The 27,340-nt window shown below is 35.0% G+C and overlaps 1 protein-coding gene and 1 pseudogene across 1 annotated transcript in view; one reads left to right on the top strand and one right to left on the bottom strand.

Moving 5' to 3' along the window:
• Nucleotides 1-21,079, top strand: part of IL1RAPL1 (interleukin 1 receptor accessory protein like 1) — a 1,283,297-nt gene extending 1,262,218 nt beyond the window's left edge. Inside the window, exons 9-11 of the mRNA XM_069463825.1 lie at nucleotides 5,756-5,899; nucleotides 18,290-18,460; nucleotides 19,455-21,079. Of these exons, the coding sequence (XP_069319926.1) occupies nucleotides 5,756-5,899; nucleotides 18,290-18,460; nucleotides 19,455-20,173 (1,034 nt within the window). The 3' untranslated portion in view covers nucleotides 20,174-21,079. The remainder of the gene's footprint in view (nucleotides 1-5,755; nucleotides 5,900-18,289; nucleotides 18,461-19,454) is intronic.
• The window catches only part of LOC138379043 (phosphatidylinositol-glycan biosynthesis class F protein-like), a 110,623-nt pseudogene continuing 103,806 nt past the window's right edge, over nucleotides 20,524-27,340 (bottom strand).

Genomic DNA, 27,340 nt, shown 5'->3' with positions numbered 1-27,340 from the left:
GCTTAACACCTTTTTTACCTGGTTAGGAAGAGGAAAGCATATTCTAAGGGTAGGCTCTAACAAACTGTGGAGAATGATGCATTTTTTCCTCTGGTCTTTCATTTTATTTTTCATTTTTAATGGTTCATTAACATATAACAAGTTCCAAGGGCTTGTGGAACCTTATTCTAACCAGGCCCTAATGATGGGCCCTAGCCAAAGACCATATTTGCATTCTTGATTGGCAGTAAGTACAAGTTAATTTGATGCTTTGGCTGAAAACTTCTTTCCAAATGGCAAAATATACTACTTTGAAGGTAATCCTTTGCCCAAATGTTTGGTCACACAGATCAAGCTGTTCTATTCAGAGGCCATTTTTATTTTTATTATAATTTTGGAGGGTATGCCCTGCTTTTCCAAAAAGGACTTTTGCAAGATCAAAACTGCTATCTATACATACTAGTTTATACCTTCCCAAAACATTTTCTTGCCTTATGTGAATAGCAATTTGGTTTCTTAATGTGTTACCAAAAAAAAAAAATTATAACTGCTTCTAAATTGCGCTGATGTATTGTAGAATTGAGTTGAATATCTTTGTAGGCTGAGCATAATTATCCTCCTGCCAGGAACAAATAAGTTATACTGCTCCAGAGAAATAAATATGCATATGAATTTATGTGGCTGGATAAATCCTTATAAACTTTAGCTCTTTATAACACAATGAGAGAAGAAGAAATGTACTTGGTGAGGCTAATGAATAAACTGGGATCATTATAGTGTCTATCATGCATTTCCCCCACAAACTTGCATTTTACTGCATATAAATCAGAGCAGAACATTTCAAAGGACTTTAGATAGTGAATGAACCAATATTAGGATGAACTATATAAGAATAAACCACCTAAAATCTTCAGTTACACTTTAGACAAGATTTTACATGTACACGCACACACACACACACACTCCTAGAGATCAAATAAAGATACAAAATGTAAACTCCAAATGCAGAGTTCAAAAATACATATGAGTATTTAAATTGTGAAAATCTTTACCTCTTCAAAAATTTCTGGCAGAAAAAGTTTGCTAACAATACCACCAGGTACAGGCCAAGAAAATATAGGATCCCATACTACACTAGGTAATTGCAGCAAGATTAGTGTGAACCAAATGCATTTATTATATGCAGTGTAATCCAATATACTAAGAGATGGCATGCACTTTATTTTAATTAGCTATTTCTTTTAAGGGGTTGCTTGCTCCAACTGTCTAGATAAGAAAAAATTGTAGTCATTGCTCAAAATGCTTGTAGCAAATCTAGTTTTAAATTGAAACAATTTATTCCAAAAGCAGTCTACTACTGCAGCAATAATCAATGTGTTTTCCCGTAGCCCATACTAGAGCTTTCCAAGGACTATTGTTAATTGCCTGTAACTAAATGACTGCTGGTGCCCTTAAATGCAACTCTTTGGCACTTGTTCATTTGTTGTGTTTAACCAAATGTCAGTTTTCCTTAGGTTTTGCCTAGTAGTTTTGCTTTACAATTTTCAATATTCAGTCTTAGTCCCTTAAAGAGGGCAGAGTCTATCATTTTAACAAAATAACACAAAGGCTAAACAGATTTTAAAAGGTCTGCATTTTCTCGTTCCATCCTCAGATGTTGAATTATGCTGAAATGGAATTTTTTTTTTTTTAAATGCTGCCACTCCAGGCAACTTGAACTAGAGCTGAAAAGCAGATCCCATTTCAAAGGGAAAATGACATTTGCCGGGGCAACACCATTCACATTGTAATGTAAAAATAAAATACAGCACAGTGGGCCCAAATAATTTCTTTTAACTGTGACAGAATTTAACCCCTAGTAATTTTGTCCTAACCCAATGGATAAGCAATAATAGGTAGTGCTCATATTAATGAACATGTCCGGCTTGGAGCAAAAGAATGTGGAGGCTAAATCTAATGCGCCATTTTCTTTGAGAGAGTTTATACATGCTAGATAAACCAATTTGACTGACTGAAATCAAATGGAACCAATTTTAACCTGCACACGTTTATAATATATAGACATGTATATTATACTCTTGCATAAAAATAGTGTAGTAACTGTGGATTGGGCACTGGCGTGTGAACTGTGGGAAAAAAACATTGCATTCCTGACCTCGTAAGGACATTATTAGAGTGCCATGCTTCTGCATGTAATACTACAGAAGTATCTGGGGGGAAATCTGAGATGCTCTCAGGATCTCAGGGTAAATTAGCTCCTTGTAAGTGCTGTTTCTTTGGACCAGATTTTGGTGTTTCTATTATTAGTAAATGACTATCTATGGCTCAGAAGAATTATTCTTGCTTATTGCTCATTCTCTAGGCATATATAACTTTTCATATGTCTGTACCTTAAAGGAGTTATTCTAGTGACACAAGACTGTTTCTGTAATTGCTAAGTTACCCTGCTCTCATTTTCTTATTACATTTCAGACAGTACTATTGATTGGCTAAGTAAATAGAGTGTTTTTTGAATGGCTCATGACATCGAGCAATGGGAGTAACTCACATTTGGGCAATTCTCTAAAAATAATAAGGACTTACTTCATGCAGTTTTTTTTCTCTAATTTATACATATTCACTTTCTAAAATTAAAATAATGTTTATAGAGACCAGTATTATAAATACCATCTGGAGAAAATGAGAGTTCTGTTTATTGGATTGATAGGATTATGTTTCAGGTATATTTTTTGATTACTTCCAAAGCTATTTGACTAGAAATGGGCACTTGAGGCATGCTACATGCCTAGGCCCAGTGCTGCACCTCCAGATGCAAAGGATGTGCTTGGTGGCACCACAGAAGAATCATTTCCTGTCTGAGCAGTTGTCTACAGCAGAAAAGTTATCCTGACTCCCAGCTTTCTTTAGAGCTTCTCCCCATGTGGGCCTTGGATTAGAATTTATAATGGCTTTTTTTAAAAAATCAAAATTTTGAAGAATTGAAGTATGATTAAAATAAGATAAAATGAATAAATCTTAAGTGTTCAGCTCAATGAGTTTTAACAAATGCATACACTTTTATATCCACACTTAAACCAAGATACAGAATATTTCGTTTACAAAGTTCCCTCTTGCCCCTTTCCAATAAATTTGCTCTTCCCCCATATCCAAAGCATTGATTTTGTGATTTATGTCACTGTGGATTATTATGATTCATTCTTGTACTTAAATTTGAATAAAATCATACAGTAGGTATTATTTTGTATCTGGCTTCCTTCATTTAGCATAATTTGTGAGATTCATGAATGTTGTGTGTATCAGTAGTTTATTCTTTTTATTGCTAAGTATATTCTATTGTATGGATATACAATAGTCTTTTCATCGTCTCCAGTTAATGGACATTTAGATTGTTTTCAGTTGTAAATACTATGAATAAGACCACTCTGAACATTCTCATACAAGTCTTCTTGCAGATACTTGCTTATATTTCTCTTGGGTAAATAACTAGGAGGAGAATTGCTATTTATGGGGTAGATTTATACTTAACCTTATTAGAAACTACTCCAGATTTTCCAGTGTAGTGGTACCATTGTGTACTCTCACTAGCAATGTTTGGGAGTAGAAGTTAAGTGTTCTTGATTTTTTTCCATTTCTTGTGCAAGAAATTTTAAAGGGGCAAATTCCAAATGTTTAATATACTAAATTAGAAAACAGAATGAACCTAAAAGAAGCCATAATGCAAATTCTTAACATCTGCCATTATATCCAGCATATTTGAAATCACATTTTTTTCTGGTATATAAATCACCCCGTAAACATAAGTTAGAGTTTTACACAGGCTTCTGTGCATGGTGGAGTTTAACTCATATCCTGAGAGAACAAGACCCGGTGCCACCCCTGATATTATCCACTCAACTTATCCCTTCTGTTCACATAATAGGGGGAAAACGTTATGTGGAAGATCATTTTATATTTCATTCCTGGTACTTTTATAGTACTATCTTGTATGGTTCCTCACAGGGTTCAGCAGATAAAACTGCTGGAGGTATTTTTCAGTATGTCACACTTTATGTTAATTTACTTAGACTCTAAAAGATTTAATATCTCACTTTATTTTTCCCTTTTTAAACATAAAGTTCAACAACTTTTAATAACTACTGTTAATAAGATTTTCTTCTATTTCCCATTTAATTTTAATAAGTACAGAAAAATACAATTGTTTAAATAGTACTTATATGTGTTTTAATTAAACTGTTGAATTAGAAATGAAGGACTACATAATGAGAAATACAGCTGAGGTTTTTTTCCTGTAATTATTACAGGAAAAATGACATCACATGCAAACACACATATACACACACACACACACACACACACACAAAATGTTCTTGTGAGAAAATTATGGCCATGCTTCCCAGATTATTTATCACTGAAACTATACTGCTCCCATCATGATTTTGCGCCATTTGTGAGAACTCTAGAGTGATCTTATAACCTGCAAGTACTTGTTACTGCAAAACCATGGGTTATTTTAAAGTTCTCAGTCTAAGCTTACATTGACTGTACTATGAAATTACATAATCTGTTGGTGGATTCTAAATTATGGAATCAATAGCACCATTATTTTATAGCTTTAATTACTGCAATAATTATATTTAGTGGTAATTAAAGAAACTAGTAATTTTCAAGGTAGTTGTCAATGGCAAAGAACAGTGGATATCCATCAGTAACAACATTTGGACTATGATGATCAAGGACAACACTTAGTTAAAGTGAATTTCAAAATCTTTGCACGGTGGCTTACTATTAAATACCAGTATCCTTGTTTTTATTACAATGCCCATAGCTCTAAAGAAAAAAAAAAGAAGTAAATAATTTATCCCCAAATTTGCCTGATAATTTTTGATGTAATATAGACATTCAGTAGGAAAAGGAGCATTTGTATACAGTGAATATCAAGAAAATTCCTCTTTTGGATAGAACATAGTAACACGCCTAGGAAAAAGAGAAGGAAAGAAAAAGGGAAAAAAATAGTGTAATGTTAAAAAAAAAACACTACCACCATATTCTATTGGGACATCTGCTATAGAGGCCTACTTCTTAAGTCCAAGTAAGCATTCAGCTTACAAGATTATGGTAGACTACTTTGGCACCACTCTATTTGGAAAGATATGGTATAGGAGACATTGCTTCTGGCAGGAGTCAGCAAACTGCATTCATTAGGCCTCCTCAAACTCTATGCAACAGTCCAGGATGCCCTCCTGGAACCTTGCTGTTTGACCCTCACCTCCTTTTGACCCCTAACCTCCAGAGGATAGCACAGGTGAGAAGGATCAAGATTCACATTGGGTGAGGGCAAAAGCCATCCTGGCTTAAAAGCTTCATATCCACAGGAACCAATATTTCTTTTATCAACCCCATATACATAGCTTGCAGGGTCTTCATAAGGGATTTGTTTATATATGAGAGTTACTGCACTCAGACTAACGCAATATTATAGTTTCCAGTCAGGTATGTATAATTCTTTAAGTCCAAATACAATCTACCAGAGAAGTTTCATTTTTACCATAAGCAATGTTGCTTAGCAACATAGTTACCATATACCACCTTATCTGGTTACCAATGAAACAGAGCTAGAAAGTTATCAAAAGGTCAAATTCTCATGCAAAAAGGGAAGGGGTTGTGTTAACCCGTTACCCACATGTGATCTTATCCAGAAAAATGTGAAATTAAGTTGAATTTATGATTTTGGGTGTAAATATTATGTAATCCCCTGTTGCAATTTCTTTATTTCTAGAGCTAATGTACACAGTGGAACTTGCTGGAGGGCTTGGTGCTATCCTCTTGCTGCTTGTTTGTTTGGTGACCATCTACAAGTGTTACAAGATAGAAATCATGCTCTTCTACAGGAATCATTTTGGAGCTGAAGAGCTGGATGGAGGTAAGATGGGTTATTTCTTTTATTGTTCTTTCTGAATATTCTTATTTGTTTTCTGCCTTTGTTTTATTAAAGGGAAAGAAAAGTTACCTGCATAATCACCGGCAGCAGCTCTTATAATATTTCAATATTCAATTTATAAATTCATCTTTTGTACAGAAATGTATGTATCATGCTTTGGAGCCAATACTGTAGGTATTTTCCTCTGAAAATTTAAAGTAACACCTACCCTTTTTAGAATTGTATTCCAAAAGCACTTACAAATTACAAACACTGATTGCAATGTTATCACAGTGTTCATTTTCTCTCACCTTGTAATCAGAACTGAAAGGCCAGCTTTATTTTTCTATAGGTAAGGAGTGTCTCTTTTAATTGTGTTCCCTAGCCCAGTAGTTTGAAGTGAATCTCAATTTGTTCCTGTTTAGACTGATCAGTTATAATAAACTGTACTGAGTATTTTAGAATTCATCCAGCAGTCTTTTCAATCTTATTTATTTAGCTATATTTGGATAGCCTAATTTTTATTCCAAGTGTGGACCAACAGACAGGAAAGTGCACAAGCACATTGTTTTTCTAATAATGCATCTAATACTTTTACTCAAATTGGACAAGTAAATTTTTTGTGGAAATTATGCTTATTATTTGCTTCTGCTCAGCCATGACTATGTATACAATCTAAGAGGAATTGGAGGTCCTTAAAATTGAGTTCCCTAAGCCACCCATTAAAGGACTTAAGTTGTTTTTTTTTTTCCTTTTTGATCATTCGAAAAAGCATAAGATAAACTTGCAATATAGGAAGCATATACAAACTGATAATGAATAGTACAGATGATAAAGGTTTCTTGGTCATATTTATAAACTTTTTTCTCACTGACTGTCAGTTTTGCACCAAATGGTACAAAGGAACATGAAGCAATTGCCCATGTTGCCACGTTTCCAGGTCCACTGGAATAAATCCACAGGCAGAACTGTAGGTTGTCAGACTTGTGAAGAGAAGCATTTATTCAGCATGCCCGATGCTCCTCTCCATTTACCCTTCTCTCCTCCCCATTAGCGTGAAGTCTGAGCTGCAGCAAAACTGTTTTTTTCTATTTTTTAGCTTTTAAGTGTTGATTTGCCTATTCTTTGTTTCTAACTTTCTTGCCTATTGATACAAATTATTATTTTTCTTTGCTACTGCTTTAAAGAAATACGCGAAAATTGTAATTGTCGGATCTATTGTTGGATGAATATTAAGCAAGTAAAGTGCTAGGCTTGCTTAAAGTCATTCTTGCTAAGCATCACAAAAATCTTGAGGTCAATATTAAAATCTCCATTTTACTGATAAGGTAGCTGAGGCTCCCAGAGTTTAAATAATTTACTCATGAAGATAACACAAGTATTGCTGTAAGTGGCAAAGATGGGATTTGAAAATAAGTCTACTTCAAAAGACTTTATTTTATTGGACACTGAGTCTCTATTATTTTTTATCTTTTAAAAATTTAGTATATTCAATGTAATCTAAAGTTCTGCTGCTGTTTGCACAATTAGCACAGTAGATGATATTGGAAAAGGCATATTACCTTAAACAAGTCTCACTTAATCTATTAACCCTGTTTTGAATATGTTTATTTTGTGTTCTGAATATGAATGATTTTACCCAAACCGCTAATTCCCAGAGCAGTTTTTAATCTGCCATTTTCTGAATGTAGAAAATGGTGGAATAGGCCTGGTGAGGTGGCTCACGCCTGTAATCCTAGCACTCTGGGAGGCTGAGGCGGGAGGATCGCTCGAGGTCAGGAGTTTGAGACCAGCCTGAGCAAGAGTGAGACCCCCTCTCTACTAAAAATAGAAAGAAATTATGTGGACAGCTAAAAATATATATAGAAAAAAATTAGCCGGGCATGGTGGCACATGCCTGTAGTCCCAGCTACTCGGGAGGCTGAGTCAGGAGGATCACTTGAGCCCAGGAGTTTGAGGTTGCTGTGAGCTAGGCTGATGCCATGGCACTCTAGCCTGGGCAACAGAGTGAGACTCTTTCTCAAAAAAAAAGAAAGAAAGAAAGAAAGAAAATGGTGGAATATAATGAAAAAAGTATGAATCATATGCAGTTTAACTTTCATTGACTTGAAGTTTCTTTGGGGGAGTCCTGCTAATTGTAAACACTTTAGCAAGTTACTTGAGTAACTTTACAGGATTGCACTGCTGTTCTGAAGCTGCGGGGTCCTTAATTTTTTTTAAAAAAATGTTTTAAGTAAGAAAATAAAGCAAACAAACACTAACAAATAGTATTCTAACAGATGAGAAGGTTCTCTCAGAAAGCTAATTTAGTTAATAAACGCTTTAGGAATTGTTAGAACTCTGTCTCTAGGGCCACCTTGAACACAATCGGGGGTCTAACTATTAGGGCTTTCCTAAAGATGCCATCGTGAATGCATTAGACCCCAAAAAAATGAAGATAACGAAATTAATTATCATCTAGGTAATATTAATGTACAAGTTATTCCCCTAAAAAGGGAAATAAAAGCAAAACCAAGGCTGTGATTGTTCAAATGATTTTATGGGAAGGAATTCTTAACGGAAGTGTTATCACATGTGCAGCCTCCCTATAGTAAAGCAGATCTGTTCCTGCTGGAATGGTGGTCAGGGGCCTGCCCTTAACTCATGTTTCCTGCTGCATCTCTCCTGATCCATGAACTCTCAGAAACACTGTCAGAACCTTACACTGTCAGAACCTTACTACAGTAATAATAATGTAGCAAGTTGAAATCTCGTATCTTAACAAAAGTTAGATGTGCATAAATGCAACTGTCTTTAATTCTCTAATGCTCTAAAACCATTCGTCTTGGCTCTCAAGTTCCCATTTCCACTCATGGCAAAAAACTCATAATCTTGTCACTCCAAGATACCACAGGCACTTCTGATTTGGAATTCAGCTTCTTATAGGTTAACATTCGATTGAAAATTGGGGTATTCCATTTCTTTTCCTCCCTTTTCCCCCAAGAAACCTGTTTCTAGGGAACTCACATATGGCTTTCTGGTAAAGGAGAAATGCACCTGGTACATATGCCATCTCTTCCTCACTTGAGATACTACCACCTCATCTTTGGACATACTGAGCTCTACTTACTAAAGGCCAAGATCCTTGTCATGGCCTCTAGTCACAAGCTTCAAACAGTTGTCCAGAATTTTCTCCTTTGGGAATTTCATACGTTCTTACCTGTCTTTATGACACCATAAACTCTGCTACACTCATACCCACCTCCCCATTTAAAAAAAAGTATCATCTCCTTAACCCATTGCCTCTTTAACATGCAGGTCCCATGTTCGGTGCAGAATTTTTCTATAAAGCTTATAGTTTCCCAAGATCTTCCCTGGGAAAAAGGACACAAGTATTTGTTGTTCTTAGATTCTGCCTCAAACTATAGGAACTTCTCTTATCTCTTTCCCCTCCTTGGGGCCCTGAGGGTCCCTTCTCAGAAACCCAGGCAGCCTCTAAACCTTAATCACATCCCCTTAGATCCTTCTACACATGCTCTTATGGTCAAATAATTATATACTCTTCCAGTGGTGGAAAACTTCTCTGACATCATCAAATCCCCATGCTTTCTAGTTCTCCCACAAGTCTTTTCTTCTTTCAAAGAAGAGAAGGCTGTTAAGAGAAAGTCCAGGCCTTTCTGATTCTTGTCTTGGCTTTAAAAAAATGTACTTTAGAAATCAAAGCTGAGCAATGCCTTCTTAATTCTTGGCCATTATATTTACCCCCCTTAAAACGGGAATTCATAAAATAATCTTAGAAGTAAGGAAAGGTAAAGAGTGTGAAGAGGAACAGGGGAAGAAAGTTTAGCTAATATTTTGAAGTAATATCCTACTATGACAATATGATAAACAGATTCATTGACCTTTTATTGAATAGTTTTTGAATAGTTATAGAATAACAAGTGTTGTGTTGACTACTTTATTAATAATAAGCGAATCATATAACTAGAAAGACAGAATTTGAACCCAGGTCTAAATGACTCTAAATCCCAAGAATTGCAGCCATTGTATCAGACTGGGAGATGATGAATCTGCCATCAGGACACATTCAGCCAGTTCCTTTTAAGTCATTACAATAGACATTACCTGACTATATCAGTTCTATGTCATAAGGATTCTTATATAAAAGAGTTCTGATATTTTCCCAAGATAGAGCATGTTGATACTTTGCTTTCTTAGTTTGTTCACATCACTCCTTGTCCCTTTCTACATAACCTTACATTTTATTTTTTCCTCTGGATTCAGGCCTTAGTAGTTTTCTTCTGGTGCCACAACACCCAACTTCTTGTATTGCATTCATTATTCTATCTTTAATTGTATTTATGAACAAATAACTCTTTAAATGTCCTGCTCCCAGTTCTCATGTTTTAGTATCATTTTTTTTTCTAGTAGCCTATTGGTTATTTCCACCAAAATAGGTCTCAAACACCCGCCCCCCGCCCCCATACTCATTCTTTGTCATCCTCCATTTTATCCCTTATATCTTCCTCTACCTCATTGGCTGTACTTTCTCCTTACTTGCCATTTCCCATTAGTCATTAAAGTCAGTCAATAACATCTCTTGAAAATCGACTTTTTCTTTACCCTTAATTGCAACTGCCTTGTCCAAGCCTCCTAAACCACCTTCTTGCTTTTATTCTCTACCCCTCTCTTTTATCCTTCACATTCTAACAGAATTGTCTTTCTAAGTACAAAATTTACTGTGATTCTTTTTTTAAAAAAAAAAATGCCTCCCAGAGCAAGTCTAGGCTTCTTAACTCAGAAAGCAATTGCTATCAAAGGGTGGCCCAACTTACTTTTGCAGCATTGCCATTCCCGTGGGATCTGAACATGTAGAGTTCCAGTTAGAACGAGATGCTGGTCTTTGCACAAACTCAGTTGTTAAGAACTGACTTAAGACAATGTAATCATGCATAATTCTCTGTTTCTTTTGGGCAAATGAGTAAATGAGGTAACCATAATGGTTAAAGGTAAAAGGTTAGCTACTCCCCAACCACCTTGATTCCACAATAAAATGAAAGAAAGTTTGGACAAATTCTGCCACACAGATATTTATTAACAAATAGGCACAGAACCCATCCTATAAACTTGAAGAAGTTCCAGCTCTGGGGTGTGTGTGTGTGCACGTGTGTGCATGTGTGTGTGTGTATGTGTGTGAATGTATGTTTATGTGCTCTCAGAAAACTTGCAAGAAATTTTCCCCTGAGGCAAATGTGACAATATTCCAGTGGTAGGATTAGGCTAACCATCTCATGACATCCAAGAACCTTCTTCATCAGGACACAGGATCATTTTGGAATTAAGCCTAGAAGAGTTTCCCCAGGAGGGCAGGCCTCTTGTCCTGCTAGATTCTTGTAAGGGAAGGGATATGTTTCTAAATTATGTTAGGTAAACCATATGTCTTGAATAGCACTGATTTTACCATGAAGAGACCATTTCCAAGATCCATTATACTTATTAAAAATCTACTAATTTTAGCAATGAAACCTGATTTCTAATATCCAATGTGCTAATTAATGAAGCATCTACTTTTGATCAGAGATAAAGATAGTTTAAATGTTTATAGTGGCTGCCTCTGGAGTATTGCCTTATTTTAATTAAATACTAGCTGGCCATCCTGACAAGGGCAGCCTACTGTCTCTAGAGTGTAACTTACACTAACACAGTACCGCACTGTCTGTGCTGGAATAATTAAGAAGAAAATACAGACATCATAACAGCATCAGACTTCTTTGCTCCTCCATGCCTCTGCCTGACGTGTCCCTTCAAATTTTGTCTAAAAGCTTGTAACCCTGATTTATGTTTGTTTTTCTCAGGGTAAACAGTATTTTTTGTTGTTATTTTTGGCTTTTTTTTTCCTTCTCTGGCTGTGAAGTATGTGGGGCATGCTTACTCATAATGACAGCAGGACAAGTTTATAAAAACACTATAGTCACTAATATGATTCCTATTTTAAAGATGAAGAAAGAGATCTCCTAGTCTTATGTTGGGAGTTATTATAGGCATTGGACAAAATGAGTTAGAGCAATCTTTTATAATCTCTACCCAACCCTCAGAAAATGTGAACATCTGCTCCATTTCAGGCATATGAAACAAATTTGTATCTATGAAATCTTAGGCCACAGCATTTATTTTTCTTTCTCTTTCAATTAGAAGGTCACTCACTATTCATAGATTCAAGAATGTTTGTCCTCATGTCCATCAGTGAAACAGAGTACCTCTGTAATCATTTAGAAACCTTATAGTTTTTGTTTATTTGTTTGTTTTGGGGGGGTGGTGATAAGATAATTTGCATACACAGAAACAAGAGAATGAGAATGAGTTTTTGAATCCCAGAAGGAGAGATGTAGAGTTGTTTTTGGTATACAACTTGCCCACAATCATAAACTGTGAAATGGTAGGAACCAAGCCTCCTTATCCCAAAACCTGTGCTCCCTTTACTACTCTGCTACCTCTTACCCTCTTAAGACTTCTGAATGTATGTTGTCTGTTGCCCTCTTAAGAATACAAGGGAAGGAAATCAGTATCTATTGAATGACTCCTTTGGGCCAGGCATTTTGCTATATGGCGGGGGCTCATTTAATCCCAGAAATCTTTAGGAAGGTGCTGTTTTGTACATCAGGAAATATAGTCTCAAATGAGTTATAAAAAAATTATGGCAGTCAAGATTTGAGTTCAGCTGCTGGATTTTTTATCACTATTTTACATCATAAATATTTTAATTAGTTTCACATTTAAGTGTTTAAGAACTTATGGATTCAAATAGTCCAGGAAATTACCAAATGTCAAAATATGTAAACTAGAACAATATTGTAAAAATTTCAAAGTGTACAACTCAAGCAATTTTGCGAATACAATTGTCAGAGGTTGCCATGGCAGAATTGAAATAAAAGTGAAATTTATTAAAACAATAATATTCAATAAGCACAAAATCAAAATATCAAGATTATATATATATATCTAATACTTGTTCATGCAAAGACATATGATCTATCTCTGCAGAGTTTTTTGTTTGAAAAATTATATCTTGGAAATGTGAGAAAGCAGATGATGGCAAATCTGAGACATGAGAAAGAAATGTGGCTTACTTTTTGAACACTCTTATTTATTCAAATTATATCAATGATAATTTTTAATTTTCACAGTTTTCTGTGGTAATATGCCCCACCTAAACATACAAAAATCACCTTTTAAGATGAAAAAAAAGATATGTAATACACAGTTCATCTCTGAGCCCTCCACCAATCTCATTTTGGGAACCCATTTGCTGAGTGATGGCCTCTGTCACTAGTCGATTTCACTTATGTGACTTATAAATATTTGAGAACAAACAAACCAAAAAAAAAAAAATGAAAGAAATGGCCAGCTGCCAATAGCAGCTGACAACTATTCAATAGGTGTTTAAAGGTTAAAAACTCCCAAAAACCCAGATGCCAATCTCAAACCATTTCTATTGTCAGTAAATCTCTTTCCTAGTTGAGATGCAGTATAGCCACCACCTTCATCTTGAAAAGGGAGTCTTCTAAAAAATCCATGGATTTCTTGGCTTCTCAGTTTTCTTAAAGAGCAGTGAGGCCATTATCCTTTCATATGTTAAAGAGAACTGATGAGGAAAACCCCCATCTATTACTTAGCAGAACAATGCATTTGTTTATCACCTTTTCAAACTCTTTCTTCATTCCTGAATATGGTTTCCTTCCCTCGTCAATATTTCTTAATAATATTTGAAATTCATGTTTTTAGTTCTTAAATCTACAGGTCCAAACTTTCTTTTTTTCCCTCAAAAATATTTTTATAAAACATCAAAGCCAGCAGTTAATTCAGTCAATGTAAGGAGAAAAATCTGCTGAACCTGTTGTTGACTTCAAGTACCCAAACAACTAGTTGATTTGTTTAGATTTTGGGTTTTTTAATTTTATTTTTTGGTGGCACATCTCAGCCAGCATCTCTTGAAAGTCATAAAAGGAGTCACTTAATGACTATATTTGAGATTATGAAGAATTATTACAAAGAGTGTGTGCACCAGCTGTTTTCCATCTCTGAGTGAACAGAATTACAGTTGATAGCTTAAATTACAGAAAGCAAAATTTAAAGAATAAAGCTCAGAATAAGAAATAGACTCTTGTACCACCCTATGACTACTTTTAAGCTGTTTATAAACTGAAGTTGAATTTAAATGATCATAGCCCCGTTCTTTTAAAATATTAGTTAAGGTTTTTGGTTATAAAAATGTCAACTTTTTCAAAGTTTCACCAGTCACATGAAGCTCAATACACATTAAGATTTGTCAATATATGCTATTGGCGATATCAAAAACAATTTAAGAGATACTATACAAGATGCATATTCAGTTGCTAATTGGGAAAAGGGAAGAGACTTTAGAATACATATGATTTTGAATCAGAAAACATTGCTGAATTTAGTATGGCATCTGGCACTGTGTTTGCAGTCCAACAACTTTCAAATCAGAGGTTTGCTTCCGGTGGTAAATAAATGCCTAACCCATTACTGCATTGATGTAGACTCTGGGGAAAGAGAGAAAGTAGATATCAATCAAGTGTCCTATTGATTTGAAGATGGTGCTGCAGATGTTTGCAAGAGGCTTTCTATTAGGATAATCTGCTTGTGAACAACTCCTTTTTAACTGGGAGATATTAGCTTAAATGTTATAAATTCATCCACATGACACAAAGAGAGAGAAACTGAATGAGGCCATAGCATCAATTCCTAAAGTTCATTTAATGTTAATATGGTTACTTCATATATTACTCTAGGCAAGAATCTATCCCCTTTTTGATAAAAACGTGAGTTTTCAGATATTTTATTTGGACTATATACCCTCTAATACCCTCTAAGTATCAGGACCATTTATCATGGACCTGGGGTTGGGGGGAGGGGAGCAAAGTTCAGTCTTTACAGTGCTCTAGTCAATTACCTGGCAGCTGTCTGCAGTTGCTTGATGTTGCTGAAACCTCTGCATGCCTATACCCTGTTCTTGGATAATATCTCTTAAATTGTTTTTGATAACTCTAATAGCATATATTGGCAAATCTTTAATGTGTGGTCACTGGACCAGCAGCAACATCTCCTCGGAGCTTGCTATAAATGCAAGTTCTCCCCAAATTCTAGATCTACTGAATGAGAAACTCTGGAGGTGGGGCTCAGCAATCTGTACTTTAACAAGCCCTCCAAATGGTTGTCACTTATGCTCAAGTCTGAAAACCACTTTCCTAGAGGCATTTACACAGACTTTAAGGTCTTCCCTTAAATCATAATGAGAAACTACAGTTCAAGACTATTCCAAAGGAGCCTTGCTAAACTCTGACCCCACAGCTCCTGGTAATTCCTTGTGGAATCTAAGTAGCATGGTGTCTGCATCTACAAAGCCATCACTCCTGAGAAATGATCTGGGTCTTAAGAAAATTCCCAGAACTAACTATAGGATGTGAGTCATGTGATGCCAAAATGAAAGGCTATTCATTCATTTAATCAACAAATGTTTGAACATCTTCTAAGCCCTAGTCATGTATCTGAGGCAAGAATCTTGTAGTCTAAAAGAGAAGTCAAGGTATGAGCACAATAATATAATACATGGGGAAAAAAGATCACTACCAACTCAGGCAAATCAGGCTTAACTTCAAGGAAAACAAACTAAAGATATAGCTGCTGGTTATTTCAATAATGAGAAGCCATAGACATTTTTTGAGCCACCAGAAAGTGTGATCTGTGGTAAGGTTTGGAAAGGTAAATTTGGTGACTATTCCCAAGAAAGAGAAGAAAATGGAAAGGGAAGATCAGGTAAAATATAATTATAATAGGTGAGAAATAAGTAGGACTTGAACTAGCCTGGAAATAGAATCCAATAGATTTGTACCAATGAAACACTATGAGATTATTTGTAAAGAAAAGTTATAAGTGAAACATGCATCTGAAGTTTAGGCACTAAAGAAGTGAGATGGTTATGTTATTAAAATTGAAATAAAAGATGAAGAACAGAGCTTGGGATGGGAAGCTTCTTATGCTATGAGCATGTTAAGTGTGAGGTGCATGCTGAACACCCAAATTAATGGGTCCTGATTACAGGTAGGAGTGGGGGACTATTCATATAGTTCAGGAGAAAGAGAACAGGATCAGACATCTAAATTAAGGAGGAATCTACACTGAAGTGATTGTTGATATTAGGGGAGGAAAGGAAATTTTTAAGGGAAAGCAGGCTGAAAGAAAAATTAAGTGGGCCACAGAAAACATGTTGCAGAATGACAGTGTTTGTGAGTTGGAAGTGAGGTGTCCATGGAAGAGGTAGGGTAACCAGAATCAGACAATGTCATATAAGCAAAGGTGATATCCATCTGGAATTTACCAGTATGGGTGGGCCAGTTGTTTACATCTCTTCTAATTACTGATTGCTCTGTTCTTATTGGTGTACATGTTCATCTGGTTTTAAAATATTTCTAAGTCTAGAAAAGACAAGGGACAATGCATGAGGATCTAGTTACCACACAACTCAAATGTAGGGGAGCTTCAACACTTTATAGTACTTTGAGGCAAACTGGAAGAGAACCAATTCCCAGAAAGAAAATAGTATATGCACAAAATAATACTGTAATCACAGTCTGGCTTAAGGAATCCTCCCTTTGGCCTGTGACTCCTATTATACTCTTAGTAACATATTTATGCCCTAGAAATCGAATATTGACATGTCTGCATCTCCTACTAGACTGGAACCTGCTGACTAATATTGTAAAGAAAGTTTAGTATCTCATAGAGATACATGTGAATAGCTAATGGATGAGTATTTTAATTAAATATTAACTGATATTATATACAAGCTTTATTATGTGCCATTTGCTATGATTTCTTACTCAACTAAAGTGTTTACATAAACAAATGGTACCATTATAGGCTGTCTGTTGGCCTATGGGCATAGCCTTGCTATAACTAATATAATTATTATTTTTGGAGAAAATTGGATTTTGTTTAAAATATGTACAACTATATCCTAGTTGAGGAATAAAGTACCAAAATATGATGCATTTAGGATGATTAATACTTTCTAAAACTTTTTTTCCCTAAAAGCTGCTTTTTTAAAAAAAATTTCCACACCTAAAAGTTTTTTTTCCCAAAGATCCTATAGTGGAGTTATTAGTTTCTTATATACCTGTGTTAACATTAGGTGTAATAAACAATTTTCCCTCAGTTTTCCCTGAAAAGTTATAATCATAAAATAACTTCTAGATGGCTCAAAATCATCAGACTACTAGAATTAACATACATATATAAATCTCAGCAGCTTTGGTGTCCCTGAAGTCAAAAGGAGTGTCCTAAAGCCACACAAAGCAATAGTCAAGAATGTCCCTCTTTGATGTTTTGTAGCTCAAAAGATTTTAAATTCTATGCCTAATGCAGAATTGATTTTATTCTAAACTTTATGAGAGTTTCAATTCAATTTGATCTAATAATCAAGTAATACACTGACACTCATCAGGGAAGCACAATAGAAAGGTAAGGATATTGATATTGGTAGACTCAGCATATTGACAGTATTTAGAATTAGAGTGAACTATGACTCTTGATATCTTATTCTAAAAAGGAAATTAACAAAAGAGAGACTATCCAGAGAATAAATGATTTCTTATTCTTAGAAACAACAAATGATAAATTCCAGATGCTATGTTAAAAAATTAAGATAAAGAGAACACATGATAGTAGTCCTCAAACATTTGAAGTGTTCTCATGTCAAAAGGGGGAAGAATAAGGAGAGAGATTAGACTTTAGTACTAAGTTTCTTTTATTTATATTGTACTTCTTGATCCTTATGGACAAACTCAGGCCCAAATCCAAGAACTGGGTCTCAGTAAAAAATTTATCATCCCATGCTTGGTTTTATTTTCTCCTTAACAGAACATCAGTGCAACACACATAATCTAAAAATCATTCTTCCACAGTTAAGCTAGATGTGGTTTTCTTTCTTTTTCTCAACAGGGTAAAATGGCCAATGACAGGAATAGCTAAATGTAAGATTCAGAGTAAGAGCAAACTACTCTCCAAATATGTGGCTTTTATTAGCAGTCAAGATTCTCTACGATCTGTGCATCAAAAATAGTGAAAGTCAGCATTTTATTATTTTTTTAATTGATTTTTTTCTTAATATTTTCACAACAACAATGCCTAAACCAAAATATGACCCTTTATACCTCCAAACTAGTTCCAGAATATTTGGCATTATTGAACTCTTAATGAAAATTAATGCAGGCTTCTCTTTTTTGTCTCCCAGAAATTAAGCATTTGCAGATGTTTATGAAAAAACGTGAATGTTTTCATGCTCTATTTTTTTCTTTGTAATGAAGTCAACTTTACTTTGTTATTTTTTGACAGACAATAAAGATTATGATGCATACTTATCATACACCAAAGTGGATCCTGACCAGTGGAATCAGGAGACTGGGGAAGAAGAACGTTTTGCCCTTGAAATCCTACCTGATATGCTTGAAAAGCATTATGGATATAAGTTGTTTATACCAGATAGAGATTTAATCCCAACTGGAAGTAAGTTAATGTTTTCATTTGAGAATATGCATATTTGTATGAGTGTCTGTGTAGTCATGACTTTTTACACAGAATTTTAATTTTGGGTTTTTTACTTCAAAAATTATATCTGTTAGTTTCCCAAGAAAGAAATGTTTTTGTGTGTTCATATGAAATTTAATTTTTGATAGCTCAGAGAAAATACTTCCTTCCATTGTTCTATAAAGCATCTCATTTTATGAGCCTTGACATTGAAAAAAACCCAATGAGAGATTTGTATCTGGGAAAACTATTTCCCACATTAAGAGAAGCAAGGCCCAAACTCTATTCAAAGTGATCTTTGGCTACTTTCGTCTTCTCAAGGTGTTGCCCACCAATCAACACTTTTCTGGTTTTTTTTTCCCCCGCCCTCTTGGGAAAAACCGGGAAGAGAAGGCCAACAATTCTCATTGATTGTATGAAAGAGAATCTCCCAGGGCTTTCTGGACCAAATAGTCCATTGAGAGATTTGTATCTGGGAAAACTATTTCCCACATTAGGAGAAGCAAGGCCCAAACTCTATTCAAAGTGATCTTTGGCTACTTTCGTCTTCTCAAGGTGTTGCCCACCAATCAACACTTTTCTGGTTTTTTTTTCCCCCCGCCCTCTTGGGAAACACCGGGAAGAGAAGGCCAACAATTCTCATTGATTGTATGAAAGAGAATCTCCCAGGGCTTTCTGGACCAAATAGTCCATTGAGAGATTTGTATCTGGGAAAACTATTTCCCACATTAGGAGAAGCAAGGCCCAAACTCTATTCAAAGTGATCATTGGCTACTTTCATCTTCTCAAGGTGTTACCCACCAATCAACAGTTCTCTGTTTTGTTTTGTTTTGTTTTTCCCCCCGCCCTCCTGGGAAAAACCAGGAAGAGAAGGCCAACAATTCTCATTGATTGTATGAAAGAGAATCTCCCAGGGCTTTCTGGACCAAATAGTCCATTCATTCATTCTGATGCATTCTTTTCTCTTTTGTAGCATACATTGAAGATGTGGCAAGATGTGTAGATCAAAGCAAGCGGCTGATTATTGTCATGACCCCAAATTACGTAGTTAGAAGGGGCTGGAGCATCTTTGAGCTGGAGACCAGACTTCGAAACATGCTTGTGACCGGAGAAATTAAAGTGATACTAATCGAATGCAGTGAACTACGAGGAATTATGAACTACCAGGAGGTAGAGGCCCTCAAGCATACCATCAAGCTCCTGACGGTTATTAAATGGCATGGACCAAAATGCAACAAGTTGAACTCTAAGTTCTGGAAACGTTTACAGTATGAGATGCCTTTTAAGAGGATAGAACCCATTACACACGAGCAGGCTTTAGATGTCAGTGAGCAGGGGCCTTTTGGGGAGCTGCAGACTGTCTCGGCCATTTCCATGGCCGCGGCCACCTCCACAGCTCTAGCCACTGCCCATCCAGATCTCCGTTCTACCTTTCACAACACGTACCACTCACAAATGCGTCAGAAACACTACTACCGAAGCTATGAGTATGACGTGCCTCCTACCGGCACCCTGCCTCTTACCTCCATAGGAAATCAGCATACCTACTGTAACATCCCCATGACACTCATCAACGGGCAGCGGCCACAGACAAAATCGAGCAGGGAGCAGAATCCAGACGAGGCCCACACAAACAGTGCCATCCTGCCGCTGTTGCCGAGGGAGACCAGTATATCCAGTGTAATTTGGTGACAGAAAACCAAGGGACATCCCGTCCCTGGGAGCTTGAGTGGAATCTGCAGTCCAGTGCCTGGAACTAAATCCTCGACTGCTGCTGTTAAAAAACATGCATTACAATCTCTAGAACACGAGGAAAAACAGGGTCTTGTACATATGTTTTTTGGAATTTCTTTGTAGCATCAGTGTCTTCCTGTTTTACCATGTCTCTTACCATTACATTTTTGACTTTGTTTTATATGTCATTGGAATTTGTAAATTTACATTTTTTTTAAAGAAGAGACTGATGTGTAGATAGAAAACCCTTTTTTGCTTCATTAGTTTAGTTTTAGAATGGGTTTTTATTTCCTTTTTTTTTTAAAAGTTTATTTTGCTTTTAACATTTCCTTGGGGTGCTTGGACAAATCTATCCGATGGGACAAGGAGCACCAGATCCTCTCTCGGGTTCTGCCTAGGATCAACTGGCCACGTCGGCCTTCAGAGAGCAGTGCAATGAAGGCCAGCATTGCTATTCCGGGAAGAACAAAAACATGAGAACACTTGTTCATAGGAGGGCCCTCTAGTCAGAGCCCTGAATCTCTTCCTTGTCCTGTCTCTCCCCACCTCTACCTTTCTAATGGCGGCATGATGTGCAAACTCTGCGGAGGGGTGGGGGTGGGTCTAACTGTCTTAACATTTAATTCACTGCTCTACAGAATACACTCTAGACCCGAAGGTGTGCTAGTCACTTGACAGTGACTACTACAGAGTACTAAGAAGAGAAGATCAAGGGCATGAAAATGGGGAGAGTGTTGTTTCCGTTTTTTAAATGAGTTGACGTACCCTTATATATATATATATATAAATATATATAAAGACAGCAAAACAAAACAAACAAACAAAAAAAAAACAAAAAAAAGAAAAAAAAACAAAAAAATCAAACCCTATATTTGATCACTTCCTGGAAAGGCATGAATGTGTTTGTGGCTGTTTTTCTTTAATATTCTACTTCCTCTTTTCCCTCTATAATTTTTCTGCAAATGAGATTATGTGCAAATGCCAGGGAAGTTAACTCAAAAGGGTGAATCAACGCAAGTCAAAATGAAATTTACATTGAAGGCTTCCAAACCAAAGGGAAGGACAGGATGTGTCATCAAATATGTTTTGTCACCTTGTATTATACAAAATATTATTTTCTAAAAAGTCAGAAAAAAATCTATGAAACTTATTATTGTGGGGTCCCATTGTATTTAAATGTTAACTTGCTTGTATTTAATTTTCAATGCTACATTCAAAATTAAGTGGTTTCAGTTTGTAAACATAAGCAACACTTATTAATATCAAGGTGTTTAAATAAGAACTCAGGAGGTCAAATATATGGATACCAACCGAGATCAGTATTTTTAAAACAAACATTATTTCCACAAAATAGTTTTTGAAGTAGATCAGAAAGTGTTTAAAATAATTCGTTTTACTGTATAAAGAATTTGCTTTTTTAACTATATAATTCTATCTTTCAGAAAACAGAAAGCTGATGCTCCCAGGAAATTCATCCCTTACCATTTAGCTTTATGTTTGAAATCAATGACATAAGCAGCTAATTCATATTCATGTTAAGGATGATGCAAAATCAATCGCAAAGGTATCTTCAGAGGGCAGAGTTATTAAACAAAATATTACCTATGTAGCTTTTAGTTAAAAAATCAATGTGATAAAAAAACACTGATAATAGAACTTATACATTAATTTAGTGATTCATTGTAGGAACTTCCATCCCAGTTATCATCTTTGGGCTTGTGTAGTGACTACTGTATGTTTGGTGTATTCTTACCACCATATAATGAGCAAACAATTCTATAGTTTTGGTCACAATACTAAGGTGTGAGCTGGCCACAAAAAAACAAAAAAAATAAGGTATAAACTGCAGTAGAGTTCACTGGGGAGAATAAGGTTGAATTGCAAATGTATGAGAGATGAGTGTAAGCATTTTGTAACCAAGCAAAAATCTCAGTATTTGTGTGACAAGGTAAAGGAGCCTTGGGATGTGTATTGATTTTTATTTGCTTAAGAATGTTTATCTCCCTGACAACTCACCTGGGTCCTTCTCTACAATCTGTTCTTTATTCCCTTGCTCCCCGTGGATCTGTGTCACATTTTCCACAAACCAGGATTGAAGCTGCAAGGACGTGTAAAACTTTAAGGTCAGCTTTGCACATTGAGTTATTTTCAGAATTCGAGAAGGCCATTGTTTACTTTCTACTATGGACACCTGTCAGGGACTGGTGGCAGTGAAACTTATTGGACTGGATTCCAAATTCCCCAGTGCTCAGAAAACTGTAAACATGGCAATGGCCTGGCTTATTTCTTTGGGTTTTTTTTTTATTTATTTATTTTAAATTTTAAGTGCACGATGGAAGTGTGGAATAAATGTAGAGGAAGTTATCAGACCACAGTCGTATTTTAAGCATCCATAGGTGTTAATTTAGCTGCATTGGAAGTCCATTTTTTGTTCTATTTTTAGTGTAGATTTAAGCATTTTGAATAGCATGATTCAGGGATTGATGGGTAATATTTGATATTCTCACAACTTAAGAAACTTCTTTTCCTCTAATGCTTTTTCATATTTTAAAAAATGAAAGAAATGCAAAAGAAGCTATTTATGGCTTTAGAAACATTCCTCCCAAGTATTCCTCTATCAGCTCCATGTGAGAACAAATGAAGGAAACTGTCATGTGTTCACATGCTCTATGTCTAACAAAAGTTCTGTTAGAACTCACAGTAAAAAGAGAAAAAAATGTATTTCCCCTAGTGCTTAGGTTTCATCCTTCTCTTTTTTTGGTGGGGGCTGTGGGGGATAAGAATATTCTAGTTGTAAAAACACAGTTGAAAGTGTGACTATGTTAGCCAAGCTGGGAGAGAGAATGGACTTCCAGACTTGGACATGTGTGATGTTTGATTTTGCCTGCTTGTCATCAATCACCACTTGGGCTTTGAATGACACATTATGGATTCAGAAGTCCATCTGGTTCTTTGTGTAATCTCTACTTGCTGCTTATGAGCGTCCTACCCTTTATTCTGGTGCTCAAATCTTTTATTATTTAATTTGTACTCCATTCCTTAGGTCTCCTATGGGCAGAGAAGACATTTGTATCTCATATAGCCAGCTGATTTAAGTATAGATCAATTCTATGAAAAAAAAAATCCAAGACATGATGTGTTGAGACCTGAACCTACTATATTTCTATAGCTAAACACCTGATTGTTCAAACAGTAACCATTTTGTGATTATTACTTTCTTCGTAGTATATGTATTTGAACCATATCAACTTAATATTAAAAATATAGATGGTGGTTTCTTCTGTATTTCATTATTATCTAGCATTTTTTAACAAGAACAAATATTAACTGAGAGTCAACCCCTAAACTGTAAGTAAGTTTTGTTTATCCTAGAATAGTCATTAACTTTTCAGATATCATTCATGTAAATTGAGATTACCATTTCTAGGAAAACATCAATTCGTACACTTGTGAATTATTTTCAGATTCTGAAATGATACCCTAGTTCTCCTTTTTCTAAGGAGTATTTTTTATCTTGTGCTAATTTCTAATTTCTTTCTTTTTTATTAGCTTAAGTTTATATTATTAGTCCCAGAAGAAAGCTTATTTAAATTTAAAGAATAACATCAGCATTGTACAAGTGAAATGACAGAATGCAACTAAGAATTCAAGAATACACAGACACAGAAGAGGAAAATCTCTTACTGTCTCTGATCTATACTTGGTCATTAATCCCATTATTGACATCATTGATTAATAGAGGTGAAATATTGTTAAATATGTTAGAAATCTCACCTACAGACACATATTCCCTATTGCTGAAGAATTTTTCTAACAACATATACTGTTTTTACAAAGAGATGATGATGCAGCTGAGTTCCTTAAAAGAAGCTTGTCAATGGAAGCAGAGGCTATTTCTCACCTTATCTTGAACCTTTCCCATTCTATTGTTCTGAAAAAAGAAAGTAACTAAAGGTTAAATTTTGATTATCCTTAATAATAGACTTCAAACTTGGGTTCAAGGATACCTTTGATCTACAAAAACAATTAAAGAAAATGATGTAGACCTCAAAATTCCAGATAAAATTGTTAATGTGTATAAAATTGTGTCTGTCGGGGTGTGACTTTCAAGACATCCATCACCTAAGAAAAGCTATTACTGTTTGGATTTAGAAAATATTCTCAGAAACTTATATTTATATAAATCCACCTATCCTGCAAGCATTGTTGTGTATACCACGCCTTACCTTCATTCGTGAAAATTTAGGCGGTGATTATTGTTCTTCTAATAGGCAATTTCTCTCCCAAAATGGCCTTTTTGGGAGACCTAGTATATAGTGAAGAAAAACTTTTTATAATGACAAATAATTCATGTACAGATAAATAAGGATTGACTATTACTATTGTGATAATTTACTCATTTCTTTACCCATTTAAAAATAGTTTGGGGGTAATGTAAAATCATGTAATTTGGCAATGATGCCTTATTTCATTAAACTCCTTTATTATTTGTGTTTAATCATGTTTCCTACAACAAAATTAAGAATTCACTCAGTACAGTCAGTACAGGAAGAGAAGAAACAACCATTTGACATGTTTTTCCAATAACATAAACAATTTTCAAATGCACAGATTTAGAATTGGTTATAAATGTGATTTTCAGCAACTATGTTTTTTGCCAATTTCATGACTTATAATATGACTTTGAAGCAATATGAGGAATTTTGAGAATGAACCAAAGTGAGGTGGTGGTTATTTAGTTTTACTTTTTACTGGTGATTAGTAAGCAAGGCAAAGGTTTGTGCTATGTTAATAAATCGAGATATTATCACAAAGAGCAGTAAGATCTGACTAAATTTGAGTAAGGTAACAGGATGATATGATGGTGATGATGATGATGATGACATTTCATTCTAATCTTAATCTTATGTGCCTTGTCATCATCAAACATCTGTCACATCCACAAAAAATGCCCAGACTAAAATAAAAGGAACTCAGATCCCATCATCCATTAAGTACCATTTCTTCCTTCTAGACTCAGAACACAAAACATCTCTCCATCTCTCCATTGAGACACATAAGATACATATATATGTATATATATGCATATATATGTAAATTCCTCCTGCTCATTAGAAAATTTTCCTTTGAATAGCCTCTGTGTCCACTGACAAACTTGTTTCTGGATTGATTCATTAAAGTAAAATAAGGTACTGTTGTTTTTCTACCATTCACTACCTTCATTGATGCATCCTCCATGGTCCATAAGTCTGAAAAGTATTCTCTTTTTAACAAAGGTGATAACTCTAAAAATATCATTACACTGTGTTCCCTCCACTACTAAATGAATAGAATCCAAAAAACTGCATATGAACTTGAGAGTATTACATGTAATATTGATGTTGTGTAAATTTTAATCTTCATAATCCAGATTACGTTAAGTTTCAAAGGGCATGCTGTGTCATTTAAAAAAAACAAGATTTAATGTGCAATGACATTATTACATAGTGCATGAATATGTGGCAAAGTAATTTGGATCTATCTTTACTAGTCAATGAGAGATTAAATTTGGGAGATTGGATGTGAGTGTTTTAGGTTAATTCTCAACTGAAATGAAGACATCCTAATGTTAGGATACATGGGCAGTTGTCCATATTCCTTGCAGTCATATGACCCTGTTAACTAGAATCTTAGTGTATTCTTTCCACCAAAGTAGTGGAGGTATGTTCATGTAATCTGCTATTGAATTGCAAAAACTTTTACATTTGCAGAGTTTGTGAGAACCCAAATAGGAAAGTGGATTTACTCATTTTCCTCTGCTGGTGTTCAAGTCATATTTTAAACTCAGACACTCTCAGATCTGTTCAACAGTCAGTAAAAAGTGCATTTTTACATAGTGTTTCCCTTTAGTTTTGCCTACCTTCTTTTGATTTTGTAAAATCTAGAATGTATGTAACTCATGTGTAGGTGATGGAGGCGTTCCTTTTTTTTCTTAGAATACTTACAATTATATATTTGGTTTTGCTTTGACTAGCAATAGGAAAATAGACAAATACAAGTGTAAAAATGAGAAATTTTAAACTCGAATTATAATTTGTGTTTTATAGTCGTTTCATAAGTCTGTTGCTCTCTATGAGTATGCTCTCTATATATCCTGTAAAAATAAATTTATATGTTACATAGAAATTCAAGAAATTAAATTATTTATTAAGCTACAAATGTTTCTTCTGGTTTCTACCTGATCATAGATGAAAATAAATTAAATAATGTGTTGTTGGAAAATATGTAAGTACGTTTGTTAATTTGATAACTCTTGTTATACTTTTCCTTCCCTCTCTGTTTATGTCTGTATAAGCTTATAATTCTTAGGCCTAATTCCTATTGTGATTGTGAAGTAAGAGACTTAGGAAATGCCTAGTTGGCTGGAAAACAAAACAAAACAAAAAAACCTTCCTTAACAATCAAGTCCCTTTATAATCCCTCTTTTTTTCTTCACCACTGGATTATGGAGAGGTTTGAATCACCAACTCAATCACTTGAAAGTCATCACATTAATGGTCTTTTCAAGGTTAAATTCCACATTTTTCCTTTATCTATTTCATAAAATTCTTTGAGAAACAGAAATGAAAGGAATGATAACATGTGAGTCTTTCTTTGATGTTTCTCTTTCTTATTTCTTGCTCCCCAGGTATTTTGTTCCTTTCTTTTTAAGGTACTACTCACATAAAGACCTTAAAATAAAGTCCCCTCAGGTAATATTTTAAAGTGACCAAGATCTTTAATCATCTTGTTTTTCTACTCTGCATCTACTTGTATTGGGCAGTCATTCCTAAAGGGAAATGTTTTTGGCCTTACTTTTCATTTTAAGGTTAAGATAAATAGCCTTTTTATTTATTGATTTGAGGGGAGGGAAATGGTGGTAAATCTTTCCATCACAGGCATAACAACTGAACAACCACACACCTCTTAGAGTGAATGGGCTATTTAAGAAGAATTCATATCTTAGAACAGACTTTTAAGAAGCACTTATCAAAGATGAAGCAGAGATAAATCATTATGAAAATTTAAGGTAATAGTTTCAAAAAACTCCATAACCTTATTTTAGGCTGGATTTCAAAGTAATTAACATATTTAAAATTTCATAAA

Source organism: Eulemur rufifrons, chromosome 30, assembly GCF_041146395.1.
Source record: "Eulemur rufifrons isolate Redbay chromosome 30, OSU_ERuf_1, whole genome shotgun sequence".
Classification (NCBI taxonomy): domain Eukaryota; kingdom Metazoa; phylum Chordata; class Mammalia; order Primates; family Lemuridae; genus Eulemur; species Eulemur rufifrons.
The sequence above is the reverse complement of the archived record's forward strand: the minus strand, read 5'-3'. Positions and strand labels throughout refer to the sequence as shown.